Source organism: Aspergillus nomiae, assembly GCF_001204775.2.
Source record: "Aspergillus nomiae NRRL 13137 chromosome Unknown contig00252, whole genome shotgun sequence".
Taxonomy (NCBI): Eukaryota; Fungi; Ascomycota; class Eurotiomycetes; order Eurotiales; family Aspergillaceae; genus Aspergillus; species Aspergillus nomiae.
In genome coordinates this window covers 14,702-36,467 of record NW_015378307.1, presented here as the reverse complement: position 1 = coordinate 36,467, position 21,766 = coordinate 14,702, and the positions used below count along the sequence as shown (strand labels likewise).

General features: G+C 50.4%; 7 protein-coding genes across 7 annotated transcripts; 4 read left to right on the top strand and 3 right to left on the bottom strand.

Annotated features, from left to right (window-relative positions):
* Nucleotides 1–431: 431 nt before the first annotated feature.
* ANOM_007673 (uncharacterized protein) lies at nucleotides 432–1,950 on the bottom strand (the record flags this gene model as incomplete). Its single annotated transcript, XM_015552929.1, has 3 exons — nucleotides 432–1,477; nucleotides 1,580–1,689; nucleotides 1,778–1,950. 3 exons carry the CDS (start codon nucleotides 1,948–1,950, stop codon nucleotides 432–434), a joined length of 1,329 nt encoding a protein of 442 aa, XP_015404609.1.
* A 782-nt stretch (nucleotides 1,951–2,732) lies between these two features.
* On the top strand, nucleotides 2,733–4,074 carry ANOM_007672 (uncharacterized protein; the record flags this gene model as incomplete). The annotated part of the gene is made up of 3 exons (XM_015552928.1): nucleotides 2,733–2,839; nucleotides 2,902–3,008; nucleotides 3,101–4,074. The coding sequence occupies 3 exons, from the start codon at nucleotides 2,733–2,735 to the stop codon at nucleotides 4,072–4,074; spliced, it is 1,188 nt and encodes a 395-aa protein (XP_015404610.1).
* Nucleotides 4,075–5,120: 1,046 nt separating this feature from the next.
* ANOM_007671 (type I polyketide synthase) lies at nucleotides 5,121–13,683 on the bottom strand (the record flags this gene model as incomplete). The annotated part of the gene is made up of 16 exons (XM_015552927.1): nucleotides 5,121–5,550; nucleotides 5,601–5,959; nucleotides 6,013–6,333; nucleotides 6,401–8,160; nucleotides 8,220–8,302; nucleotides 8,364–8,425; nucleotides 8,491–8,823; nucleotides 8,877–10,199; nucleotides 10,295–11,303; nucleotides 11,359–11,518; nucleotides 11,585–11,705; nucleotides 11,756–12,253; nucleotides 12,306–12,462; nucleotides 12,518–12,602; nucleotides 12,671–13,019; nucleotides 13,075–13,683. 16 exons carry the CDS (start codon nucleotides 13,681–13,683, stop codon nucleotides 5,121–5,123), a joined length of 7,659 nt encoding a protein of 2,552 aa, XP_015404607.1.
* Nucleotides 13,684–14,424: 741 nt separating this feature from the next.
* On the top strand, nucleotides 14,425–15,522 carry ANOM_007670 (uncharacterized protein; the record flags this gene model as incomplete). Its single annotated transcript, XM_015552926.1, has 4 exons — nucleotides 14,425–14,436; nucleotides 14,799–14,817; nucleotides 14,877–14,948; nucleotides 14,996–15,522. 4 exons carry the CDS (start codon nucleotides 14,425–14,427, stop codon nucleotides 15,520–15,522), a joined length of 630 nt encoding a protein of 209 aa, XP_015404608.1.
* A 301-nt stretch (nucleotides 15,523–15,823) lies between these two features.
* Nucleotides 15,824–17,759, top strand: ANOM_007669 (uncharacterized protein; the record flags this gene model as incomplete). The annotated part of the gene is made up of 6 exons (XM_015552925.1): nucleotides 15,824–15,930; nucleotides 15,997–16,130; nucleotides 16,188–16,311; nucleotides 16,379–16,585; nucleotides 16,638–17,015; nucleotides 17,078–17,759. 6 exons carry the CDS (start codon nucleotides 15,824–15,826, stop codon nucleotides 17,757–17,759), a joined length of 1,632 nt encoding a protein of 543 aa, XP_015404622.1.
* Nucleotides 17,760–18,434: 675 nt separating this feature from the next.
* On the bottom strand, nucleotides 18,435–19,184 carry ANOM_007668 (HAD family hydrolase; the record flags this gene model as incomplete). Its single annotated transcript, XM_015552924.1, has 1 exon — nucleotides 18,435–19,184. The coding sequence occupies one exon, from the start codon at nucleotides 19,182–19,184 to the stop codon at nucleotides 18,435–18,437; it is 750 nt and encodes a 249-aa protein (XP_015404621.1).
* Nucleotides 19,185–20,169: 985 nt separating this feature from the next.
* Nucleotides 20,170–21,731, top strand: ANOM_007667 (mRNA-binding protein NAB2; the record flags this gene model as incomplete). The annotated part of the gene is made up of 2 exons (XM_015552923.1): nucleotides 20,170–20,890; nucleotides 20,950–21,731. 2 exons carry the CDS (start codon nucleotides 20,170–20,172, stop codon nucleotides 21,729–21,731), a joined length of 1,503 nt encoding a protein of 500 aa, XP_015404616.1.
* Between the last annotated feature and the right edge of the window lie 35 nt (nucleotides 21,732–21,766).

Here is a 21,766-nt window from a genome sequence, read left to right as displayed (position 1 = left end):
ACCAGTCAAGTGCCTTCCCCGCATGCGCTAGTGTAGTCTGGAGTCTGGACGATTCCTCTTCGAGCAGAGCTTGCGAGCCCCACATCAGCTCGAGGATCTCGAGGGGTTGCGAGGCGAGTTCGTACCTAGGTACTCTTTCATATGACCCTCCTGCTGCATCCCAATATGCCCCACGTGATTGGCCCGTGACCCCCCATGCCCTTATTCTTCCTTGTGGGCGTGGACGGCAGTTGATGCAAGGCTAATGCTGATCTATGCGGCCCGAAGATGGAAGCATGTGCTTATCCGTGCATATTTAAAGTGCATTTGTGAAGTGCATTATTGTCCGTTCAGTGTATAGCCGTGTAAATACAAACTCCTAGATTATTATACCTTGACAGAAAGAAAGTGCAGTATCCCTCCAGCATAAACCATGATGCGTTGCCACTCGTTCAGGCTCGGCTGAACCCGCTGAGAGGTCTGGAGAACCATCCCATGAGCCCGCCCGACTTGTTATCTTCCTTCGGCTGTTCCTCCTCTCGCTGTTCAACGCGCTGCTCCACCTTCTCAGTCGGCCCGGTTTCGATCCTCGCCAGCCTTTCCTTGACGTCCCGCATCTCGGCCTCCAGCTCTTCCCGCATCTCCTCGCGCATCTCGGACTTGAACTCTTCAAAGAGCTCCGCGATACGACCCCTGACGGCCTCCTGGTTATCCGGCTCCGTGGCACGAGCATCATACTCGGCCATCTTCTCCTGCACGAGCTGCTGCATCGAGATGCGGAGGCCCTTAGACTCGCGCGCCTTCTGCGCCACCTTCGCCTTAGCCGCCTCCCTCTCCCTCTTGATAGCTCGGGCGGTCTCCTCGTCCCTGGCCTCCATGGCCTCCTCCATACTCTCCTGAAGATCAGCGATCTCACGATCATACTTCTTCTTGATCTTCAAGAGCTCAGCCTGAACATACTGCCCGGCCTCGGTCTCATCCAGCGTCTTCCGCTCCTCGACCAACTCATGCACGATATGCAACACCACCTCCTCATTCCGCCGGACCAGCGACGACACAATGGCCGCCGCGCTCTCCCTCGACCCATCATGCTGCATCACATTGCCCCCCTGCGCGAGTATCGTCTTCCAGAACTGGCCCTTCAGCTCCGCCTCTCGCCGCTCCCCGAGCGCCCTCCCAGCGTCTGTCGGCTCTAGGTCCCCCCACATGTTGGTCACCAGCACCACGCCCGGGAAGCTGCCGCTACCGCACAGCTTCTCGAACATGTGCAGGTTCTTCATGGCAGAGCCCCCCAACCGCGGGTCGGTGATGCGGTGCAGGTACACGATGCCCACCAGTCGCCACCGCTTCTCATGGATCATGGCCAGGAAGCAGGAGATTTCTTTGAGGATTTCCGTGTCGGAGCGCTCGGTGTCGTCGAAGCCGGGGGTGTCGAGGAGGATAACGGTGCGTTTGGTTTCGGGGTGCGAGAAGCTGAACATGTCTGTGTGGGTTGTATCTATGTAAATCCGTCTTAGTATGATATCTTACATCCCATCCACCATTCAACCCCTTTTTTTTAAGAAAGAAGAAGAAGAAGAAGAAGAAGAATAGAACTCACGAGACTGCAAATTATGCCCAATCCCCACCGGCTGATCCGCAAGAAGAGATATCAGGGAACTCTTCCCGGAGCCCGTGACGCCCATGACAGCGATCACGACCGTGTCATCTCTGGATGTGGCATGTTAGCATTTCTTGAGTCCGAGTGTACAAGACCAAGTGAATGTGAATGGGACTCAGCAAAAGGGCTCTCTCTTACTGTTGGGTATTTGTGTCCCTCTCGCGGAAGTGCACGTTGTGGCTGTTGCGGCGTGGTGAGGACACTTCTGGTATTGCATTTGCACCTGATGCAACTGATATTCGCCGGGCCGGTTTCGAGATCGGCTCCGTGGAGCTGCGGCGGATACCGGCGAAGTAGCCTTTTGTGGTCATTGTGGGGGTTTTATTTCTTTGGTTAGTTGGGTGTTTAGTTTGTCGAGGGGAGGGGGTTAGGGTTGATGTTGAAGTTAAGGAGATTTACAAACGAAGATAGAGAGATATAGAATGAAGGAAGAAAACAGGAAATTGAGACATGTATACAAACGAATTAAAAGAAACAACAAAACCAAGCTATCAGCAAAACAAAAATAGAATAAAAAAAAAAATGAGGCACACAAGGCAAAAGTCAAGGCCCAACAGCACTTGGCCAGGCATGTAAGTCCAGTAAATGCGCAGGCTCTGACTTGTCTACTTGTCTGGCCCCGTCTTTCAGACCCAAGACTGAGTTGGCAACGCCCCAGTAAAGCAGCTGCAAAACGCCTGCTCGCTGCGTGTCACCACAAGCAAACGGCTCGACTTGTGAAGCAAAAGTGGGTAATTGGGTGTTTTGTTGTTCGTTTTCTTTCCCTTCCCTCTCCTACGTACTCCTCTCGTTACGCAAGTGTTGCAGCTACGAACCAAGCGCTACTATAAGGCAGCAAAAAAAGCCATGTTACCTGACACGTCAAGCTGTGGAATGCGTGTCCCTGATACGGGGCCTCAGGGAGGCAGAGAGAGTGAAGCCCCAGTTTTCCACGCTGGCTTAAATGCTACTTTTCACTCTGCCGGGGAATTCGAGATTTAATCACATCCAAACCTCTCTCTTTCAAGTCCCTTGTCTAGTCTCTGACTACGGGCTCAAACTATTGTCTTCTTGTCAGAGTATTGTTATTGTGTGCCAGGTTATTATAGTCAAGATGCACTCGGAGTCAGAATCCGGCTACGAGTCCCAGGTCTCGCTGGACGAGCCCATCACTCCCATGTTTAAAAAAGACCATCATGATGTACAGCTGCCGGATATCACGTACGTATATTCACTTCCATGCATGATCCACTCACCGTTTTACTCACTTTTTGTCCGCTTAGACCAGACGACCGCGTCATTGCCGTCATGGGGATAACAGGTGTCGGGAAAAGCACCTTCATCTCGCATTTTAACGAAGACGCCCTTGTAGGCGATAGCCTGCTCTCCTGTAGGTCTTACCCCATTCCCCTCCTTTCCTTTCTGAAACAGAGAAAAACGAAAAAGAAGGAAGAAAAAACAGTCCACTTACCAAACCCACAGGCACAACCGAAGTCGGCATCCACCAAGCCCAAATAGACAACCAACGGATCTTCCTGATCGACACTCCAGGGTTCGACGACACCACGCGGTCCGACACGGACGTGCTGGTCGAGATCGCCGACTGGCTGCGCTTCTCCTACAACGAGAACATCAAGCTCGCGGGGATCATCTACCTGCACCGCATCAAGGACGTGCGCATGGGCGGCGCCTCCATCCGCAACCTGATGATGTTCAAGAAGCTCTGCGGCGAGAAATGTCTCAGTGGGGTCGTGCTGGCCACGACGATGTGGAGCAGCCCGCCGTCCGAGAAGGAGGTCCGGCGCGAGAGCCAGCTGCAATCGGAGCGCAAGTTCTGGGGCGAGATGATCGGGCACGGGAGCCGGGTGTTTCGGCAGGATGATGGGATTGCGTCTGCCACGGAGATTATCCGGTATATCCTGAGCCGGCCGCAGAATGTGACGCTGCGGATTCAGGAGGAGATGGCCAGTGGGAAGTCACTGGGCGAGACGGCCGCAGGGAAGGAGGTGCAGGCGGAGGTGGAGCGGTTGCGGGCTAGGTATGAGAGACAGCTCAATGAGCTGCGCAAGGAGATGCGTGAGGCCGAGCGCAGACAGGATCTAAATCATAAGAAGGAGATCGAGGCCGTGCGGGCCGAGCTCGAGGAGGAGTTGAAGAGCAGTAAGCAACAGCAAAGCCTACTACGCATGGACATCGACGAGCTGCAGAGGGAGCGAGACGCAATGCACCAGCAGGAGATGGCGCACCGAGAAGCCATCGATCAGCTACGCAGACAACGCGACGCCGAGCGAGAGGAAATGTACGAAAAGGAAATGGCGCACAAGGAAGCCCTGCACCAGCGAGACGCCGATCTGCGGGTGCTGCGAGCCAGAGACGAGTATGAAGCACGGTTATTGGAGCTGGAAACGCAAATGGCGCGAGAGAAAAACCGCCGAGGTGGATGTGTGATGATGTAGTTGGGATCCTGGACTCCTGGTATGTGTTCGAACTTCGGTGGCTATGATTTATTATTTAATGATTATTCTTACTGGGTTTTGTTTTGGGCGGATGTCTGCTTGTGTTTCCCTGTTTGTTTACATAATATAACATATATACCAGATAACTAGGACTGTGAAAATATGAAATAAAAAACAATTCAAACCATTATGATACTGAGTACAGAGTATGTGGACCGGTGGAACGATCAACTGCCCCTCATGTCGGGCGTTGTCAAGACTCAAGCCCTAACTGAATCCCATCAGGCCGACATTGACTCCCAACATCTCTACCACGAGAATGCTCACAATATCCTTAGTATACCACGATACCTACTAAATCCTTGTTTTTTCTTTTTTGTCCCGACCTTGGTTGCCTAGAAAGTACAGCCAGCAAATCCCTCCAAGTGGACAGAGTCAGTCAAATAGTATGCACCAAATAAGAGGCAACGACATAGACAGCACACGACCACTCCAACTGATTGGTACAAGTAGCGGCCACGTCAGGTTTGCCTAGAGTGTCTCTTCCTGTTTCTCCATGGTGACTAAGGATCCGAGGCGAGAACTGGAGCCCAAGCCTCACTTGCTCATGTCGATCTTAGGGATGACATCACTGTGCATTAGGGAGCTGGTTGGTTGATTTGCTGTATGTATGTATGAATGAATGTATGTACTATGTACATTTTACAGAATTGAGAAAATGCTGTGCATTGCTCTGTGCTTATTGTTGATGAGCTTTTCTAGAGATTATCATTACGTTGCTAGAGATCTGTATATCATGCTCGGAATGAGGATGAGAGTATACCACACACCCCTTTGAGGCTGCGTTAGGGCACTAGGTTCTGTTTCTGATTAAAATTGATCGTACTATATATCAAATTTAAGTAGTTAAGACCTACTATCTCGCCCGGCGATCCTATGAATAATGACAAAATGGATTTAGTTCGCACAGAATCTGCTGAGAAAGAGACTACACAGACTCGACTAACATTGCCAACTACCTGATAAATTTCTAAAGACTTCTCACCTCACGCAGCCCATCCCTTTTCCAGCTTGCTTCGGCCAGCTGCCAGTTGCGCGAGAGAATTAACAGTGGCGCGCCCCATGATATCAAACACGGCAACATCGGCATGCATCTCTTTCGAGAACCAGCTTCGAAGTTCTACTGCAACGAGCGAATCCACGCCATATTCATGCAAAGCTTTGTTTGCATCGATATCACCTTCGGAAAGCGAGAGGACCTTACAAAGCTTCAGGGTGAGGGCCTCTGCAGTCAATGTGGTTGCCTCCGCCAATGATGCGGCACTCCGCAACGCGGTAGCGATGTCCACGCCGCGCGCCTGGCCCTGCTGGTCGCCTGCGATGCTTGGTCGAGCTGTAAGAACCCGAACGGCGGTTTCTCGAGCCAGTACGCCCTTCCGGCACCCCTCTCCATCGCCACTGGGTGGATACCGATCGCTGTCTGGCAGCTCAGCCCGAGCTCTCGGGCTACGGCAGGGTTGCAATACGAGTCGAGCAAAGCGTGGAACTGCGCCTCGATGACCGGCTCTAAGACTGAGTTTTTTCGCATCATCTCCCGCAGTTTGGGATCCTTGGCTACTGCCCCGGCGAAGGTGAAGAGACCCAGATCAAGAGACGTAGCGCGCTCGCCGATACTGACCCGGTAGTGAGCAAGTGCGTCTTGGAAGGTGTTGCCGGCGCCATAATTGGCCTGTCCTCTGGAGCCGACCAGACCGTTGATTGACGATAACAAGATGAAGAAGTCCATCCCCTTGGGCAGGAGCTCGTGGAGATTCCATGACCCTTGCACCTTGGGACTGACTGCGGTTTGCCAGGCGGTGTATGGCATGTCTTCGTATAAAACATCCTATGGTAGGGTTAGTATCCAGAGGAGTTTCTTGAAGCGCGGGCTATACGTACATGCAACACCATTGCACCCTGAATACAGCCTTTGATGGGGGGCATGTGTAATTGACAAGCGTCAAGCGCTTGGCGGAGCGACTGTGCATCGCTCACATCGCATGCCGGAGCCAGGGCTTTCACGCCTTGGCTATGTAATTGATCAAGTAGGTTACGTCCCTCGGGGTTGTCTCCACCAGATCGCGACAGTAGGAGAAGATTTCGCGCCCCACGAGAAACAAGCCAATTAACAGCATTCTGACCAAGGCCACCTAATCCACCGGAAATAACGTATGTGGCGTTGGGGTCAAAGAAAGAGTTGGGTTTGGGCTTCAGCATGGTCTGTTTTACAGGTTAACAGACATAACCTTAATGAAACGATGGCGGAAGTGGATAACTTCATGCTTACCATGACTGGATCATCCCGACGCATCTCAATAACTAACTTACCGTGATGCTTCCCACCCTGCATTAGTCGAAAAGCTTTCTCCATCTCACCGACGCCGTATGTGGCGATTGGACTTGGGGGTTGTAACCTTCCCTCCACGAGCAAAGCCAAGATCTCTGTTAGCGCAGACACGCAAGCAGTTGGGCGGTCCTTTGCCAGAGACCCTAGGTCGAGACAGATGAATGCTGTATTCTTTGCAAATTGGAACATCGGAAGCTTGCTGTTCGAGAGAATGTCCTTCTTGCCAATTTCAATGAATCTGCCGTACGGGGCAATGCACTCCCATGACTTGATGAGGCTTTCACCTGAGAGTGAGTTCAAGATTATATCCACTCCCTTCCCTGCGGTTTGTTGGAGAATGGCCTTTGAGAAGAGTGTGGATCTACTAGAGTAAATATGGGATTCGGGGATTCCATATGTTTCCATTAGAAACGCCTTTTTGCTTTCAGAGCCTACTGTAGTATAGACCTGGGCTCCGAAGTGTTTCGCGATCTGTATCGCTGCTTGGCCTGTACCGCCAGCTCCAGAATGGATTAGGACAGATTCACCAGGCTGAATTCGCGCGAGCTCCTTCAGTCCCATATACGCAGTAATGAAGTTTGCTGGGATGGAAGCCGCAGCAGTCAGGGAGATGCCCTGGGGGATAGGAACAACAGGGTCCGCCTCGAGAAACCGGAGATGTGTTGAGCAGCAGTCGGGCAGAAAACCGACAACTTTATCTCCGGGTTTGAACTTACGACACGCTGTACCAACACGCGTAATAGTGCCGCTACATTCGAGGCCTATGCCCCCGACATTAAGCTGACCTAGGGCAACAAGAACATCGCGGAAGTTGACGCCCACATAGCTGACCTCGAGCTCCACTTCGTTGGCAGCAAGAGCCCGATCACCCCATTCGGCCTCGATGAACTGAAAACCGTTCGTCATGCTGGAGGACGAAGCATCAAGACGCAGTTCGGTCCCACAGCCCAATGGTCTCATGATGGCTTGTCGTGGATTTGTCTGAACTGAGACAGCGTTGTTCAGAGGCAGATGGTTAACCATGCGCCCAATTTGTAGTACGCCTTGATGCTCAGTATATTCAGAGTCAACAACTGAAGAGACCGGGGAAAGAATGTGCGATATGAGATCTAGCACTAGTCGGTGGTGAGGGTGTCCTTCTGTTTGCTGTCGTTCAAGAGAAAGAAGGTAACGGTTTCGGCCTCCATCCTCTTCAGCTAACACTCTGAATAGACCTTCAATGAGGTGCAGATCTGGCCTTGTGGAGCCCTTTCCTCCTCCCTCAGTGACCCAGAGAGTGGTTTCGGTAGAGAGGAGAAGAGTCTGGAGTCTTGTATACACTTCTTCCTTCATACCATACAGTACTGGCTTGCTATATTCAAGCAAGAAGACTCTTAATAGATCGCTGGAGGACCCCGTTTCCTCAAATGAGACACATTCTACCGAAGAACCTGTCAGTTCTCGACATCCCTCTTCAAGTAGCCGTGCAAGTTTAGCCTGAACGCTGTCAGTCGGGTCACGGACAATTTGAATCCGAGGACCTCTGGCCGCCTCTCGAGTGCTTTGAGTAGCTGTGGCAATGATAACGGCATTTTCTGGGCAAGGAGCTTTCTCGACGTCAGGAAAGACAAGGTCACAACCTGAGAATCCGGTCTGCAATAGAAGCTCATGCCAGCGTCGTTCATCTATACAAGGGCCCAGCGAACGATACGATTCGCAGCCTTTGCATGTCAGCATCTCTATCAACGTTCCTGGCTACCGGACAATGTATGATACTTACCCAACCACCAGCCCTCGAGAAGCCCAAATACGTACGCAGAACGCGCGGGGTTGATCATTTCGTTCATGATCAGTTTTCCGCCACTGTTATAGGCTATTAGTAAACTGTATGTTTTAAAATAGGGACTGCTTCATATTCCCTTACGGTTTTAAAAGCTTTCGAACATGGTTCAAGGTCTTGGTTAAGTCTGAAGTGGCATGAATCACCTATAATCCGTATATTAGTGGGTGTACTAAGATAGAGCAGCTTCAAAGCGTCATAAGGGGCATACCAATGAAGCAACAACCAGGTCATACGTGCCGCACTCGAAGCCCTGTTGCTCAGGATCTTGTTCGATATCAAGAGGGTTGAAGCTCATTCGATTCCCCTCCGCAGCAAATTTACACGTTGCCTCGCCGAAGAACGAGCGCGAGATGTCAGTGTATTCCCAGTGCGCATATCTAGAGGGTTGCGAATTATCCCGCCCTCGTCCCAACGTGCTTAAGAAGATTCTCGTAGCAGACCCCGTTCCAGCGCCAATCTCAAGTATTCTCATCTGCGGATTCGCGTGCACTAATAGCTCGAGGTACGCCGTGATTCTGCTACAGCTGTTCGAACGGTCGATCTGGATCTCTTATGTTAATCTCGAATTCGGTAGATGCAAAGGGCCGTACTTACCGCATCAAAGTAACAATCGTCAATGAGACCACCTGTAAAGATAAATTCTAGAGGGTCTAGCTCTTCACACAGAAGCTTTGTAAAGTTTCTAGAGAAGCTCACAAGAAACTTCCCTTGCGGGTTACTGTGATAAAGCCGCGTGTCTAGGGACTGAATATACTCTCTATCGTGGAAACGGCTTTTCCATGGTTCCAAGGAGAACAAGAGTTGGCCATCGCTGAACAGTCTCTTCTGGGTAGCTGCCCATTCGAAGTACTTCTTAAAGTGTGGCTTGCTAGGTGATAACTTCCTTTCAGCCAGAACGTCGAGAGCTTCCAAAAGACGGGCAAGCAAGAGAAAGTCCACTTCCATGTAGAAATCTTCAAGTGCTGAAGAGTTCACACTGGCTTGTCGACAAATCTGGCCAATGTCGTCGTTTCGCAACAACCTGATATCTGGTTTCCATTCAACTCGATGGCAGAGCTTGTCATCTGTAGAGCTGCGAGTTTCTGCTATAGCAAGCTCACTAACCGCCGTGCATCTGAGCCCTTCCACTGTGACTATCGCTTTTCCTAGTTGCTCGTCAAAAGCGATGATGTCCGCGGATCTGTCCGAGTGGCCGGGTGCTTCTACCCTTGTATGAACTTTGAATTTATCGTTCGTAGTGTTGAGACCATCGACGGATAGTGTTATGTTCTCGATGCGTGTTGGCACGGCTGTCGGTATGACCTCGGCACCACACCTCGTCATCGGCCAAAGTGACGTTTGGATTAGTGCATCTAACACTGCAGGGTGGATTGTCTCATATGAGGTTGATGGCCGGTTGCTCACCTCACCAGTAATAGTTGTGCAGTCGGCTGGGTTGACACTCAAAGCAGCAATTCGTTGGAAAGCTTCACCATACTCATACCCACAGGCTTTCAGGTGAGAATATAAGGCTTGTACTTCAGCAGGGCAGGTACATTCTTTGCTAGCTTTTCTATACGCGTTAATCTGTTGGCTGACTAGATCCCGCTCGATATGGCCACAGTCTACGGGGTCTGGCTTTTCCGGATAATGTGCAACCTGAATAGTGCCCGTACAGTTTGACACCCAGGATGAATCTGTATTCATGTAGAGCGCAAACTCATACCAATGGGATGCCGCAGACGTAAGCTCCTTCACCGGACGCATATGGAAGGCCGTTTCCACATCGTTCTGTTCCTGGATTGGGATTGCGGCATGAAGAGTCACGTCTTTGATATTGAAACTTGAGATCTGTCGACCAGCGATAGCCAACTGCTTTGCTGCCTCAACGGCCATTATGACCATTCCCGCTGCCGGATAAAGTACAGTACCATTGATCTACCAGAACCTTGTCAGCATATTCTTTTGTAATTGTTGCTGCCTTGCATAGACTATTTAGAGATGGGGGGTATCTAACACCAAGGGAAACTCACTTGATGGTCTCGAACCCAGGGCATCTCGGACAACTTGATAATGTTTCTCCATCGCGGCTCAAGAGGGTTCCAGTTGGGATCCGGCGAGCCAAGGAGGTCATTTCTGCCAATCTTGGCTAGTCTGTGATTTCTGCTTATATGGCTCTCATGCCAGTAACTCTTGTTATGGTTAAACGGATACTCTGGGAGATCTGGCAATGATTTGAGGAGGCCCTTTCCTTGGAGATAATTGAGATTGTTCACAGCGCCAAGGTCGATTGAGTAGCCAGCTGCATGCAAATAACCAGCTACGGCCATGACAGTATCAATGGCTGGTACACCGCGCACCAGAAGGGAATGGTACCCCACTGACTGCCGACTTGCACTGTTCAAGTTCTCTTTGATAGGTGCTTGCAGTGCGGAATGGGGACCCAGCTCAACCAAGTGATGAATTGGCAACGCCTGCCGATGGCTTAGATCAAGCTTCCGTTTAGGTGTCTCTGTATTTGAGCAGAGAGTGAACAAAGCATCGGAGAACCTCACTGGGGAGACCATATTTTGTACCCAGTAATTAGGTTCCCTTAAGTCTTCTGGTTTGATCCATGCACCCGTGACAGAGGACACCATTTCAATGGGAGTCTTGGGCTCGGTACCCTTCTCCAACTGTCCCATCGCGTTCTGATACTGTGCAGCGATTTCATGCATTTGGAATGAGTGATAGGCGACCTTGACCTTCAACTTTCGACAGAAGATGTCCTCAACACTGAGTGCTGACTTGAGCATATCGATTTGCACCTCTTCGCCAGAGATCGTCACGCTTTTAGGGCTGTTGATACAAGCCACTGTTAACCTCGAGATCTCGCACTCACCAGCTACTTTGTTTAAGTATGGCTCAACATCTTTTGGGGATAGGGCCACCGCTAACATTGCCCCTTTGACATAGCTGGACTTTTCCAGCCGGCTGCTCCATTTTCCACGGTAAAAAGCGATCTTCCAAGCGGATTGCCTGTCTATAGCAGAAGTACAGTACCTGCATACAGTTAGCAAATGGAGATGAGCTATCAAGAGGCAAGTGAAAGACATACGCAGCTGCAACCTCCCCAGCCGAGTGGCCGATTACAACCTTGGGGGAGATCTTGAAGTGGGCGAGAAGGTCAACCAAGCCAACTTGAAGCGCAGTGCAAAGCGGCTGGCTATATTCTGTCTTGTTCACGTTCGACGATTCCTCTGGCTTTTGAAGCTCCTCTAAAAATTGAATCAGTTTAATCACCAAATCTCATTATTGGGAACGCCTTGTGGTGCAATACGTACCTAAAAGATCCCATTGGCAACCCAAGGTTTGTAGATATCTACTGGCAGCTTGGACACTATCACGGAAAACGGAATATCCGGCTATGAGTTCGCGACCCATAGCGTACCACTGTGCTCCTTGCTGCCCCGGTTGTCAGTTATTGTGCATGGGGGTGTTGTAAACTAGCTTACCCCAGTGAATACAAATGCCAGGTTGGGCGTTGAACTTGACCGATACGGGCGAGCAAACTTATCCACGATGGCTGACCAGTCATCCGAGGATTTCACAGTCGCAAAGGTCCGCCATAGAAGGTGACTTCTCCTATGGGCCAACGTGTATGCCAAGTTACTTAAGTAGGCTTTCTTTTCTTGGTCTGTAACCTGGAGCGATGAGAAGAAAGATCTCCATTTGTCCTGGATGCGGGAAATTCCATTCTCATCGGCAGCTGACCAGACAAGCAACTTTGCTTCATCAAGTGTCTCGTCTGGAACCCCATTTGTGTGATCAGCCTCTACGCACATGGTGCTCGAATGAGCGACGGTATTGTGGTTGCCCTGTAGGCCATTCATATGGAGGTAGTTCAAGGCATCATCTAGCACAATGTGGGTATTTGAACCACCAAAGCCAAAGGAGCTTACTGACGCCCTTCGCAATCCATCGACCGGCCAGACCACCGGTTCTTGGGGGACCTACTGTGGTTAGCCTGGGATCGACCAGCCATGAAATGCGCCGGCAACAGACCTTTATATGTAGGAATTCATCGTCGATTCGGTGGTTCAGCGTTTCGAGGCCTGCATTAGGTGGGATAATTCCCTTTTCCAAGGCAAGAACGACCTTGATCACTCCGGCCACGCCGCTGGCACCTTCCAGATGTCCAACAGAGGACTTTACGGATCCGCTGTGAGTTGGCTTAGCATCTGGTTCCGAGATTGAGTCCTAAGTGCAGTTCATACATGTAAAGCGGGTCATCAGCTGAGCGATACTGACGGAAGATTCCTCCAATTGCGCGGGCTTCAATAGGGTCTCCTACCGCCGTTCCTAGAATCAATGTCACGTCAGCCTCCTCCTATATACCCACAGTGGTTGGTCAAACTAGTGCCACCTACCCGTCCCGTGGGCTTCAAAGTATCGCGTTGTTGCTAGACTGAGCCCTCCTCTCTCATAGGTATCGCGGATCAGTTTCTCTTGCATAGTCCCACTAGGCTGCATAATCCCAGGCGTACGTCCATCCTGGTTCGAGGCGGAGGATCGGATAACAGCCCTTATAGTGTCCCCATTACGGATGGCCTCCTCCAGTGGTCGGATCACTAGGACGCCAACACCTTCGCCTCGTGCATAGCCGTTCCCCCGTTGATCAAAGCTATATGAACGACTGTCCTTCGAGAGCAAACCTAAGTTATCAAGGCAGAGACTCGGTTCCAATGCCAAGATGGTATTACTGCCAATGGCCAATCCCTTTCCACAGGTTAGCGGACACTTTATCATGCCAGGATCATTCAACCATTCTTACCATCGAGGAATTACCGCTCCAGATAGATTGACAGACTAAGTCAATCGCCATCAAACTACTGGAACACGCAGTATCCACAGCAGCGCTTGGGCCTTGCAAGTTGAAAAACCAACTGACACGATTCGACAACATATTCATAGACGTCCCAGTAGCATGCCATTTCGGTAGTCGCATAGGGTCCTTTATCTGTAGCGTGTGGTAATCATGGGAAAAACTTCCCGTAAAAACACAGGTCTTAGAACCTGACGCTTCCGCCATCGTAATTCCAGCATTGTCAAGCGCGCGGTAAGATGCCTCCAGAATCAGCCGCTGTTGCGGATCCATTGCTTCTGCCTCAGTGGCGTTTATTGTGAAGAATCCAGCATCGAAAGCACCCAGGTCTCCTTTCATAAAGTTTCCACCCCGTAGAGAGAGACGGTCCAGACGCTCACGGTCCGGATGATGGTGAGCATTGATATTCAGCCGATCTGGGGGGAACTCGCTCGCGGTGGCTCTCCCCTCCAGAAGCATCTTCCAAAAGTCATCTGGTGTCACGGCGTCTCCGGGGAACTTGAGTGATAAGCCCACAATTGCCAGAGGCGGCAAGCCCTGATCTGAACATGTCGACATGATTGACATACAAGACAAGTCGAAAAGCAAGCAGTGAACAGGGTGTAAACAGATCTCAGGTAGGAATCGAGCTTTCTATGTCGATGTCGATACTCTGTGGATAATATAACCTTATAGACCTGTGCTTTCGAGGGAATTACAATTCAGTTACCTTATTTCCACCATAGTTGCAAATCTTGGCACTTAAATCAATGGACCCAAGAATGCATCGCCACGTCACTTGCTAGGGCATTTCGATAAGTCTCATCAATACAGCGAGAGAATCTCGGCCCAGTCATTGGGCTACTAGAGCTCCTGCATTGTGGAAAGCTTAAATGTACCCAATCTGATGCTGGAGATCATTGACTTCAGTCACAAGGTAGCGCGACAAGTATTATGCAGCTTCTTTATGCAAGCTGCATGGCCCTTGTCACTCTGATGATCTGTACGTATCATACGGTTTTGAGAAGGAGGCAGGCGTCCATGCAGCTCCACTAGAGGTTGCCAGGCAGAGAATATCGCACCGCTCTTTCGTCGTCGCAACGCCTACTTGGCATTGAATCATTTCCGATCCAGTACCTTCCATGTAGGGCTTCCACTGGCATCTCCTACGAGGAAACCTTGCAAATGATATGGGAAGCTCTACGGAATTTCCATCTTGCCCTTTCTCATAATGAAGTCCCGCCATGCGCTAGGGCTGCACGATTTCTGGTAAAACATCACAAAACCAAATATGCATTTAATTCTGTGTTAAAATCCCATATGCATTCCGACGTATGTTACAGAATACGATGTAAATTTCATGCGTGGATGTGCTCGTATATGGTTATCACAAAAGCATTGGTTTATTTAAATTCCTTCAGCCCCGAGATGAAATCCCTTGGAACCCCCGTTCGACAGAGTACTCAAGTCTATATTCTATACCTTTCATGCCCTTTAGAACGAGATTTCGACTTTGTCCGACTGAAATCCGTCAAAATGAGGTTTCTCTGGTACATTTCATCGACCTGCTAACTCACGGTTGGATCGGCTAACCCTCTCTAGTCTACATGGCATTGGAAGCAATTCCCAGGCAAGCATTGCTACTTTGAACTCATTTGGGCTTTAAGAAGACTCACTAATATGGACTGTCTCAGATCTTTGAACAGCAAACAGGTAATTCAACAAATACCATTAGCTGCATGCCAAAACTGATAGGCTAACTGCATTCCCAGCGGCTATTAGATATGAGCTTGGCAACCAACATACCTACGATTTTGTCGAGGGAGTAGTGCCCTGGGAGTCATGTAAGGTGACCTGCTACCTCATAGAGTCCTTCCTTACAATAGAGCAGCCATTCAACAAGTCGCCGAAACAAACGAAGCAACATTCGCTTTTTGTGATCCTCAACAGCCGCAATCATGCCGACAGGCTGTTATCGACTTTGAGAGGTACATCAAGGAGGAGGGCCCGTTCGACGGGATCATTGGATTCAGCGTGGGAGCCACCATGGCACTATCATGCTTGCTGGACTGGGATCAGACGAAGCAGGGAGTGAGGTCCCATGTTACGCCATTCAAAGTGGCTGTATTTTTCTCGAACGCCAGCCAGCCATACGATCTCGATGCATTGGCTAGTGACCATATTGCTTATTTGAATTCCGCCCAAATTGGGAGAGTGCTTAACATGCCTACTGCCCATATCTGGGGATCGGCGGACCCACAAGCTGCGGACGCAAGGCGAGCTGTGGAATTTTGTGATCCGGAAAAACGATCCGTCTTCGTGCATGCAAGCGGCCACGAAATTCCTGATTCGGTGGAGAACGCGGTATCCATCGCGAAGGTGATCAATCGGGCCATCTCTCAAGTTGAGGGCAAATGAATGCGGAATTGTTGAAGTCCCCTTGCAGGAAAGTGACTGTGTAACCCCTATGTAGCAAGCTATAAACCAATGAGACGGTATGAACACGTAGTTACAGAACCAAAGTACTGTCTCACTACCCTGTAAGGCGACCGTCCAGCCTAGCAGCTCTTTTTATTACATTCTGCATGCTCTGAAGGCCCGATGTGGCAGCCTTTCGGTTTCTCGTTTAGCTGGTGCCCTATCCCATACTCAGGGAACGGAGCCTGAATAAGAACCAGCATCCTACCGCGTCTTCCGCGTACTACCTACCCAGATAGTCATGTCCGAAAAACAGACTCTAGATGGTGTCAGTCGGACTATCAGTGAAGACCATATAGAATGGGAAGGTGCTTTACATGGGTTCGCCTTATACCTCGGGGCTTTTGGGTAAGGAACAATCTATGCGAACGAGCTGTATATTTGGTAACATCTTCATATGCTGATTCATCGTAGGCTCGGTCTGGCTCTCTTCCTTACTGGTATCGAAGTCACGATTGTGAGCACATCCTTGGTTACCATCACCAATGATTTCGACGATTTTGGTCGAAGCAGCTGGGTCATCACATCCTACTTGCTTACCTATAGTGGTACCGACGCGGTCAAACGTTCAGAGAATGTTCCTTGACTAAGCTTCTTGAATCTAGGATTCCTTATGGTTTGGTCCAAAGCTGGTGATATCTGGCGACTGAAAACCAGTCTACTCGCTGCTCTCTTCATGTTCACGGCGTTCTCCGGCGGCTGTGGAGGTGCACAAAGTCTCAGTCAACTGTGCGTTCGATATTCTTCCTTTCCACTGTGGCCCGAAATGAAGATAAGCTGATCGTATATATGCAAGAATCATCTGCCGGGCATTCCAAGGGGTAGGCGGTGCCGGTGTATACTCTCTCACACTATATTCCTTCGTCCGTATAGTCCCCTACCGACAGTATGACACCATAAGCTCTGTCGCTGGTGGTATCTTGTCTCTTGGACTTGTCCTTGGCCCTTTGATTGGAGGTGCTGTTGCCGACAAGGGCAATTGGCGCTGGGCTTTCTTGTGCAAGTACGGTCGCCTCATTTCTACCATCATTCACTGGTTCTGATAACAGCTACAGTGTTCCAGCCGGGGCCTTTGCCTGGATACTCTTACTTGTCGTGCTTCCAGCTAACTTCCCCGATGCTCCGTCTGCTGAAGCTGCTTCACTTACATACAAGAAAGTTGGGCTGAAGATAAAGACTTTCTTCCTACGGGTAGACATCTTTGGCGCTTTTTCCCTGTTGGCTGCATCCTCATTTGCTATCGCAGCCCTGCAAGAAGGTAACTTTGAGTACCCATGGTCGTCTGGTCTTGTGATCAGTTTTCTAGTTATCTCAGGAATCTTCTGGGTCATATTCATCTTGTGGGAGTGGTTTATCGGTAAGAAGGGCCTCAATATTCACGCAATGTTCCCCTGGAGACTGGCGAGTAACCGGATCTTCATGGGCGCTGCCCTGTAAGCGATCCTTTGTCCATAATGATGGCTCTTCCTCGGACGTGTACTTATCAGGATGACAGGGGATTCTTAACAACTGGCCTCCCACTAACTGTCAGTATCATTATGATTCCTCAGCGGTTTCAGATCGTCGATGGTTGTTCCCCGATCGGCGCCGGAGTCAGGTTTCTATCCTACGCGCTAGCCACCCCAGTCGGGATAATGTCCTGCTCTGTGCTAGCTGGGCGCCTTCGGATACCATTCTTCTACATTACACTCGGCGGTATAGTCCTCCAGGTGGTTGGTCTCTTCTTATTTTCCGAAGCCGCTTTCGCCACGAAGACCTCAGCTGCGCAGTATGGATATCTTGTCCTGGCTGGACTAGGGACAGGTACCACTGTAGCGGCATTCTACATGATGGCGCCGCTTGTGGTCGATGGTAAAGATCAATCAATCGCCTTGAGCACCGGGCTCCAGCTTCGAATGCTGGGTGGTGTCCTGGGCGTTTCAGCAGCAGCTACCATTCTACATGACTATCTCAAGAATCGACTGTCGGGGACCCTGAATCCTGACCAACTCGACCGCCTGCTCGCCTCCAGCGATACTATTGAAATGTTTCCCCCCTCTATTCAACTTCAGGTCCGGGAGGCTTACTCGGCCGCCTATAGTGCACAGGTGAGACTTGCGGGGGGATTCGCCGTGGCTCAGTTGCTGGCTGTCGCCCTGATTTGGAAGCGCTCAAATGTGCGGTATATCAAACGCTAGCCATTTACCTCCCACCTGGACATGAAGGCGTCACTCCAAAGTGGCTTGTAACTATACGGTCAGATGGGCTGCTGCGACCTTCGAAGTGGGCCGCAACTGAAGTGGTATGTGAGCTCCTCGGTCCTACTCCGTTTCCGGAGAAGAATCCTAGATGACCATGCAAGGGGCTGGGTATTGATCAAACTGCAGATTTGAAATAATTGTTTTCTTTTTATCTCTGTGCAGGTGTACAGAAGTCGTGTATATTATTCTACGTGGGAGCAAGCAAGGGATATTTATTGGTGAAACGTCTCCCCTTCTTGGTTTAAAGTGCTTAAACCCTTGTCACTCCACAGAGTCCACACAACCTACGACTAGTCTGGATTCCACATAGAACATACCTTGAGTTTCCTATTGCATTTGGAAGAGATCATCCTCACCGCTCCCTCCAGGGATCCACAATTCTTGAGTATTGAGCACTTAGGCAATGGCGTCAATCTGGATATGCACGGTCTGTCGATATGATAGCTCAGTCACCTATATCGCGGGTTGAATGACAGGCCATGACACCTCTATAGACTCCACACCCATAGACTAAAGAGTATGGCCCAATCCGGGTGACTAGATTTGTACCCTGGGACTCTACCGGCCTACCAACGCACACCCCGTTTTCAGCCCTCTCCTTTTGGAAACCAATTAGCCCAACAGATCCTCCAGCTTTCCTAGAGAGTCAACCCGAAGCGCAGCACAATCATCCAACCAACAACCACCCTTCTCATCATACAGCAAAGCCAAAACACCCGCAGCCTGGGCCGGGACAACATCCCGGTTCTCATTATCCCCAACATACACCATATCCTCTGCAACAACCCCATACCTTTCCAAGACAGCAGGAAACAGCCCATCAACCTTCGACAGCCCAATCTCATTAGTCGTGACCAGCACGTCAACGTACCGTCCCAGCCCAAGTTCCTCCACAGTCCACTGCTGCGCATCCTGCGGCCCCTCCGTCACCACAATGACCTTCTTCCCGAGGCTCTTAATCCGCTGGAGTAGTTGCAGTGCCCCCGGTTTCAGCGTCAGCGCTGCCCGTAGATGACTCTTATATACTTCCAGGAGACGGTCCAGCCTCTCCAGCCGTGCCTCCAGTCCATGGGCCTGGAGAAGAAGCGAGAACCGTTCCCTGCGATATTCGGCTGATGTCCTTCCGTCCGCGAATGCACCCGCCGTTGTTGAGACGAGTATATCCCGGTAGGATGACTTGAGGTCGTCGAGATTGATATTTGGGCTTTCTTCCCGGATCGCTGTGAAGACTGCTAACGATGCTTGGGCAGATGCCTTACGGAATTCGTGCAGTGTGTCGTCGAGGTCGAACCCGAACCATGTTTTCGACGATAATGATGTTCGAAACGTGGCTAGATCTTGGTCTTGATTGGTTTGGGACATGGTTGCCAGTGATGACTTGTTAGGGCTTCTCTGGGTCGTGGCTCGTGATCCAGGTGGTTGTAACTATGTGTTTGTTGATGACTCATGGGGTATGGTGTATATACATCGTTTGAGTGTGGGACTGTAGATAAATACTATTAGTATGACTATTGGTACATTTTATCTGGACTTTTACAAGGTGAGTCACCGGTAAGACGGCGAAATATGGCCTTTGGATGGCGTGATGGTGTCGATTTTGCATTCGCTTTTGGAAATATATATCCTCCACCTATTAGTAGTAATGCCTGTAGTAGAATGGGGAGAATATTAATTCAACAGGATTGCAATATATATTCCCCTCAGTTTCTGCTACTTCCACTAAGCAGTACAGGTGCTTATTTGACGCATTACAACTTCTACGGTGTTGCTGTAGCCAACAGTGGGGTGAATTGCTGACCATATTGGCAGGAGTTGGTAGATCCGTCGACTGGCAGAATCCTTAGTTGCGCTAGAGGTTTAGCTTGTAATACCGCCAAAACTGGCCTTTACACATTCAAACAGGATGAAACCAAATGTACAGAATGAATTAATCATCGTGAATGTATTTTAGAAGAAAATGAACCGTATTTTGTAAAGGGCATTCGTGGTAATGTAGAGAGGGGCTAGATATAAAGATGTTTGTGCTGTTTGCACAAAAGACCGCCACCCGCAGCTGTCACACGTGACAATGTGGCTGGAGCCTCTTGGCACCTTTCATCATCATCAAAGTTCCTTGTCATGAAGTGAAAAAAAAACAACCAACTCATTGTTATACCCTCGTTCTCTCCCCCTTTTGGAACAACGCCGCACTGCTTAGTCTTCGTCCGACTGTTTGCCACGCAAGACAAGGGAGGTCTTTCTAAACAGGTTTTCCAACGCGCGAGTGCGAGTGATCGGGCAGACTTCTTCGACTCCCCTTCCTTATCTTTTCCTTCGGGCCGGACTTCGACTGCGCGAGTTCTACGCCATGACTACGGTAGTTGCTGTTGGTACTCCCCTTGCGGAGGCCTTGAGTAATGTCATCCAGCCGAAGCTGGTAGAGATGGGATGGAGCTCCGACGGCGGCGATGATTCAGCGTTGACCGAATACGTGATTCTTATGCTTGTCAACGGCAAGACACAAGAACAGATTGCTGGCGAACTCTCCAACGATCTCCTCGGACTCGGGGAAGGCGATACACAGGCCCTGGACTTTTCGCGATGGCTCTTCGAACAGGTCGAGTTCCTCAACCAACAGATCAACGGCGGGGGGATTCAACAATCAATTGAAACCGACTCTGCGCAGGCCATTCCATCCTTCAACGACCAAGACGCCACCAATAACCAAGCGATGGTGACGGGAGATGGCGCTATGGATGCCGATATGAGCATGGGTGATACCGGAGCTGCAAATGATACGATGTGGGTTTCTCCCTTCGACTCTGCGGTGGCGACTTGGGCTGACACAGAAAACAATAGACCTACAGGACCGAAAGCAATGCGCAACAACAGACCAGGCGGGAGGGGTAGGATGCTTAACCAGATCAATCGTCAACTAGACCGCGGCGATTCTGCGTTACACCGCGTTCGTGGCCAGGCCGGTAGTGGACGTATTAACTCTCATGGCCGTGATCATACGAAGGGTCGCTTCAATCAGCATGGCGGAGGAAGGATGTCAGGCGGTCGTCCGATGGGTGGCATGGGTATGGGTATGGACCAAATCAAATGCCGGGTGGCCCAGGCAACATGATGAACATGACCCCGCAAGATCAGATGCATCTCATGTCTCTACTCGAAGAGCAAGCAAGGATGATGTCCCAGTTTATGCCCGGCTTTGTATCTCCAGCGATCAACCCAGCTTTCCAACAGAACGGACCGCAACAGGGCCGTTCATTGTTTGACCGCGTGGAACGCCAGCAGGGACGCCGCCATTTTAACAAGCGAGACGACAAGAATGCTGATACCGATATGGACACAAAGCCCGACCAGGGTGGTGAGCAGGATGAAAGCAACACGGACTCGATATGTCGCTTCAATCTGCGGTGTACCCGGAGAGATTGCCCATTTGCGCATCAGTCACCAGCTGCCCCCGAGGGCACTCCCGTCGATGTGTCTGACCCATGTACCTATGGAGCCGCTTGTAAAAACAGGAAGTGCACCGGTCGCCATCCGTCACCCGCCGTTAAGTCAGCGCATCAAGCCGAAGAGATGTGCAAGTTCTTTCCTCATTGTGCGAATCCCCACTGCCACTTCAAGCATCCCTCGATGCCACTCTGCCGGAATGGTGCAGATTGCTCGACTGAAGGGTGCAAGTTCACGCATGTCCAGACGCCTTGCAAGTTTAATCCTTGTCTCAACCCTTCGTGCCCGTACAAACACGCCGAGGGCCAGAAAGGAGCGTTTGCGGACAAGGTGTGGACTGCTGACGGACAAGAGAAGGCGCATGTGAGCGAGAGGAAATTCGTTTCCAATGAGGACGGTGCAGAGGAACTGATTAAACCCGGTGGCGCCGAAGAGCCGTCCCAAACCAACCAAGAGATTGCGACATAACTCAAAGAGCGATCTCTATGATTCCTTTTGATGAC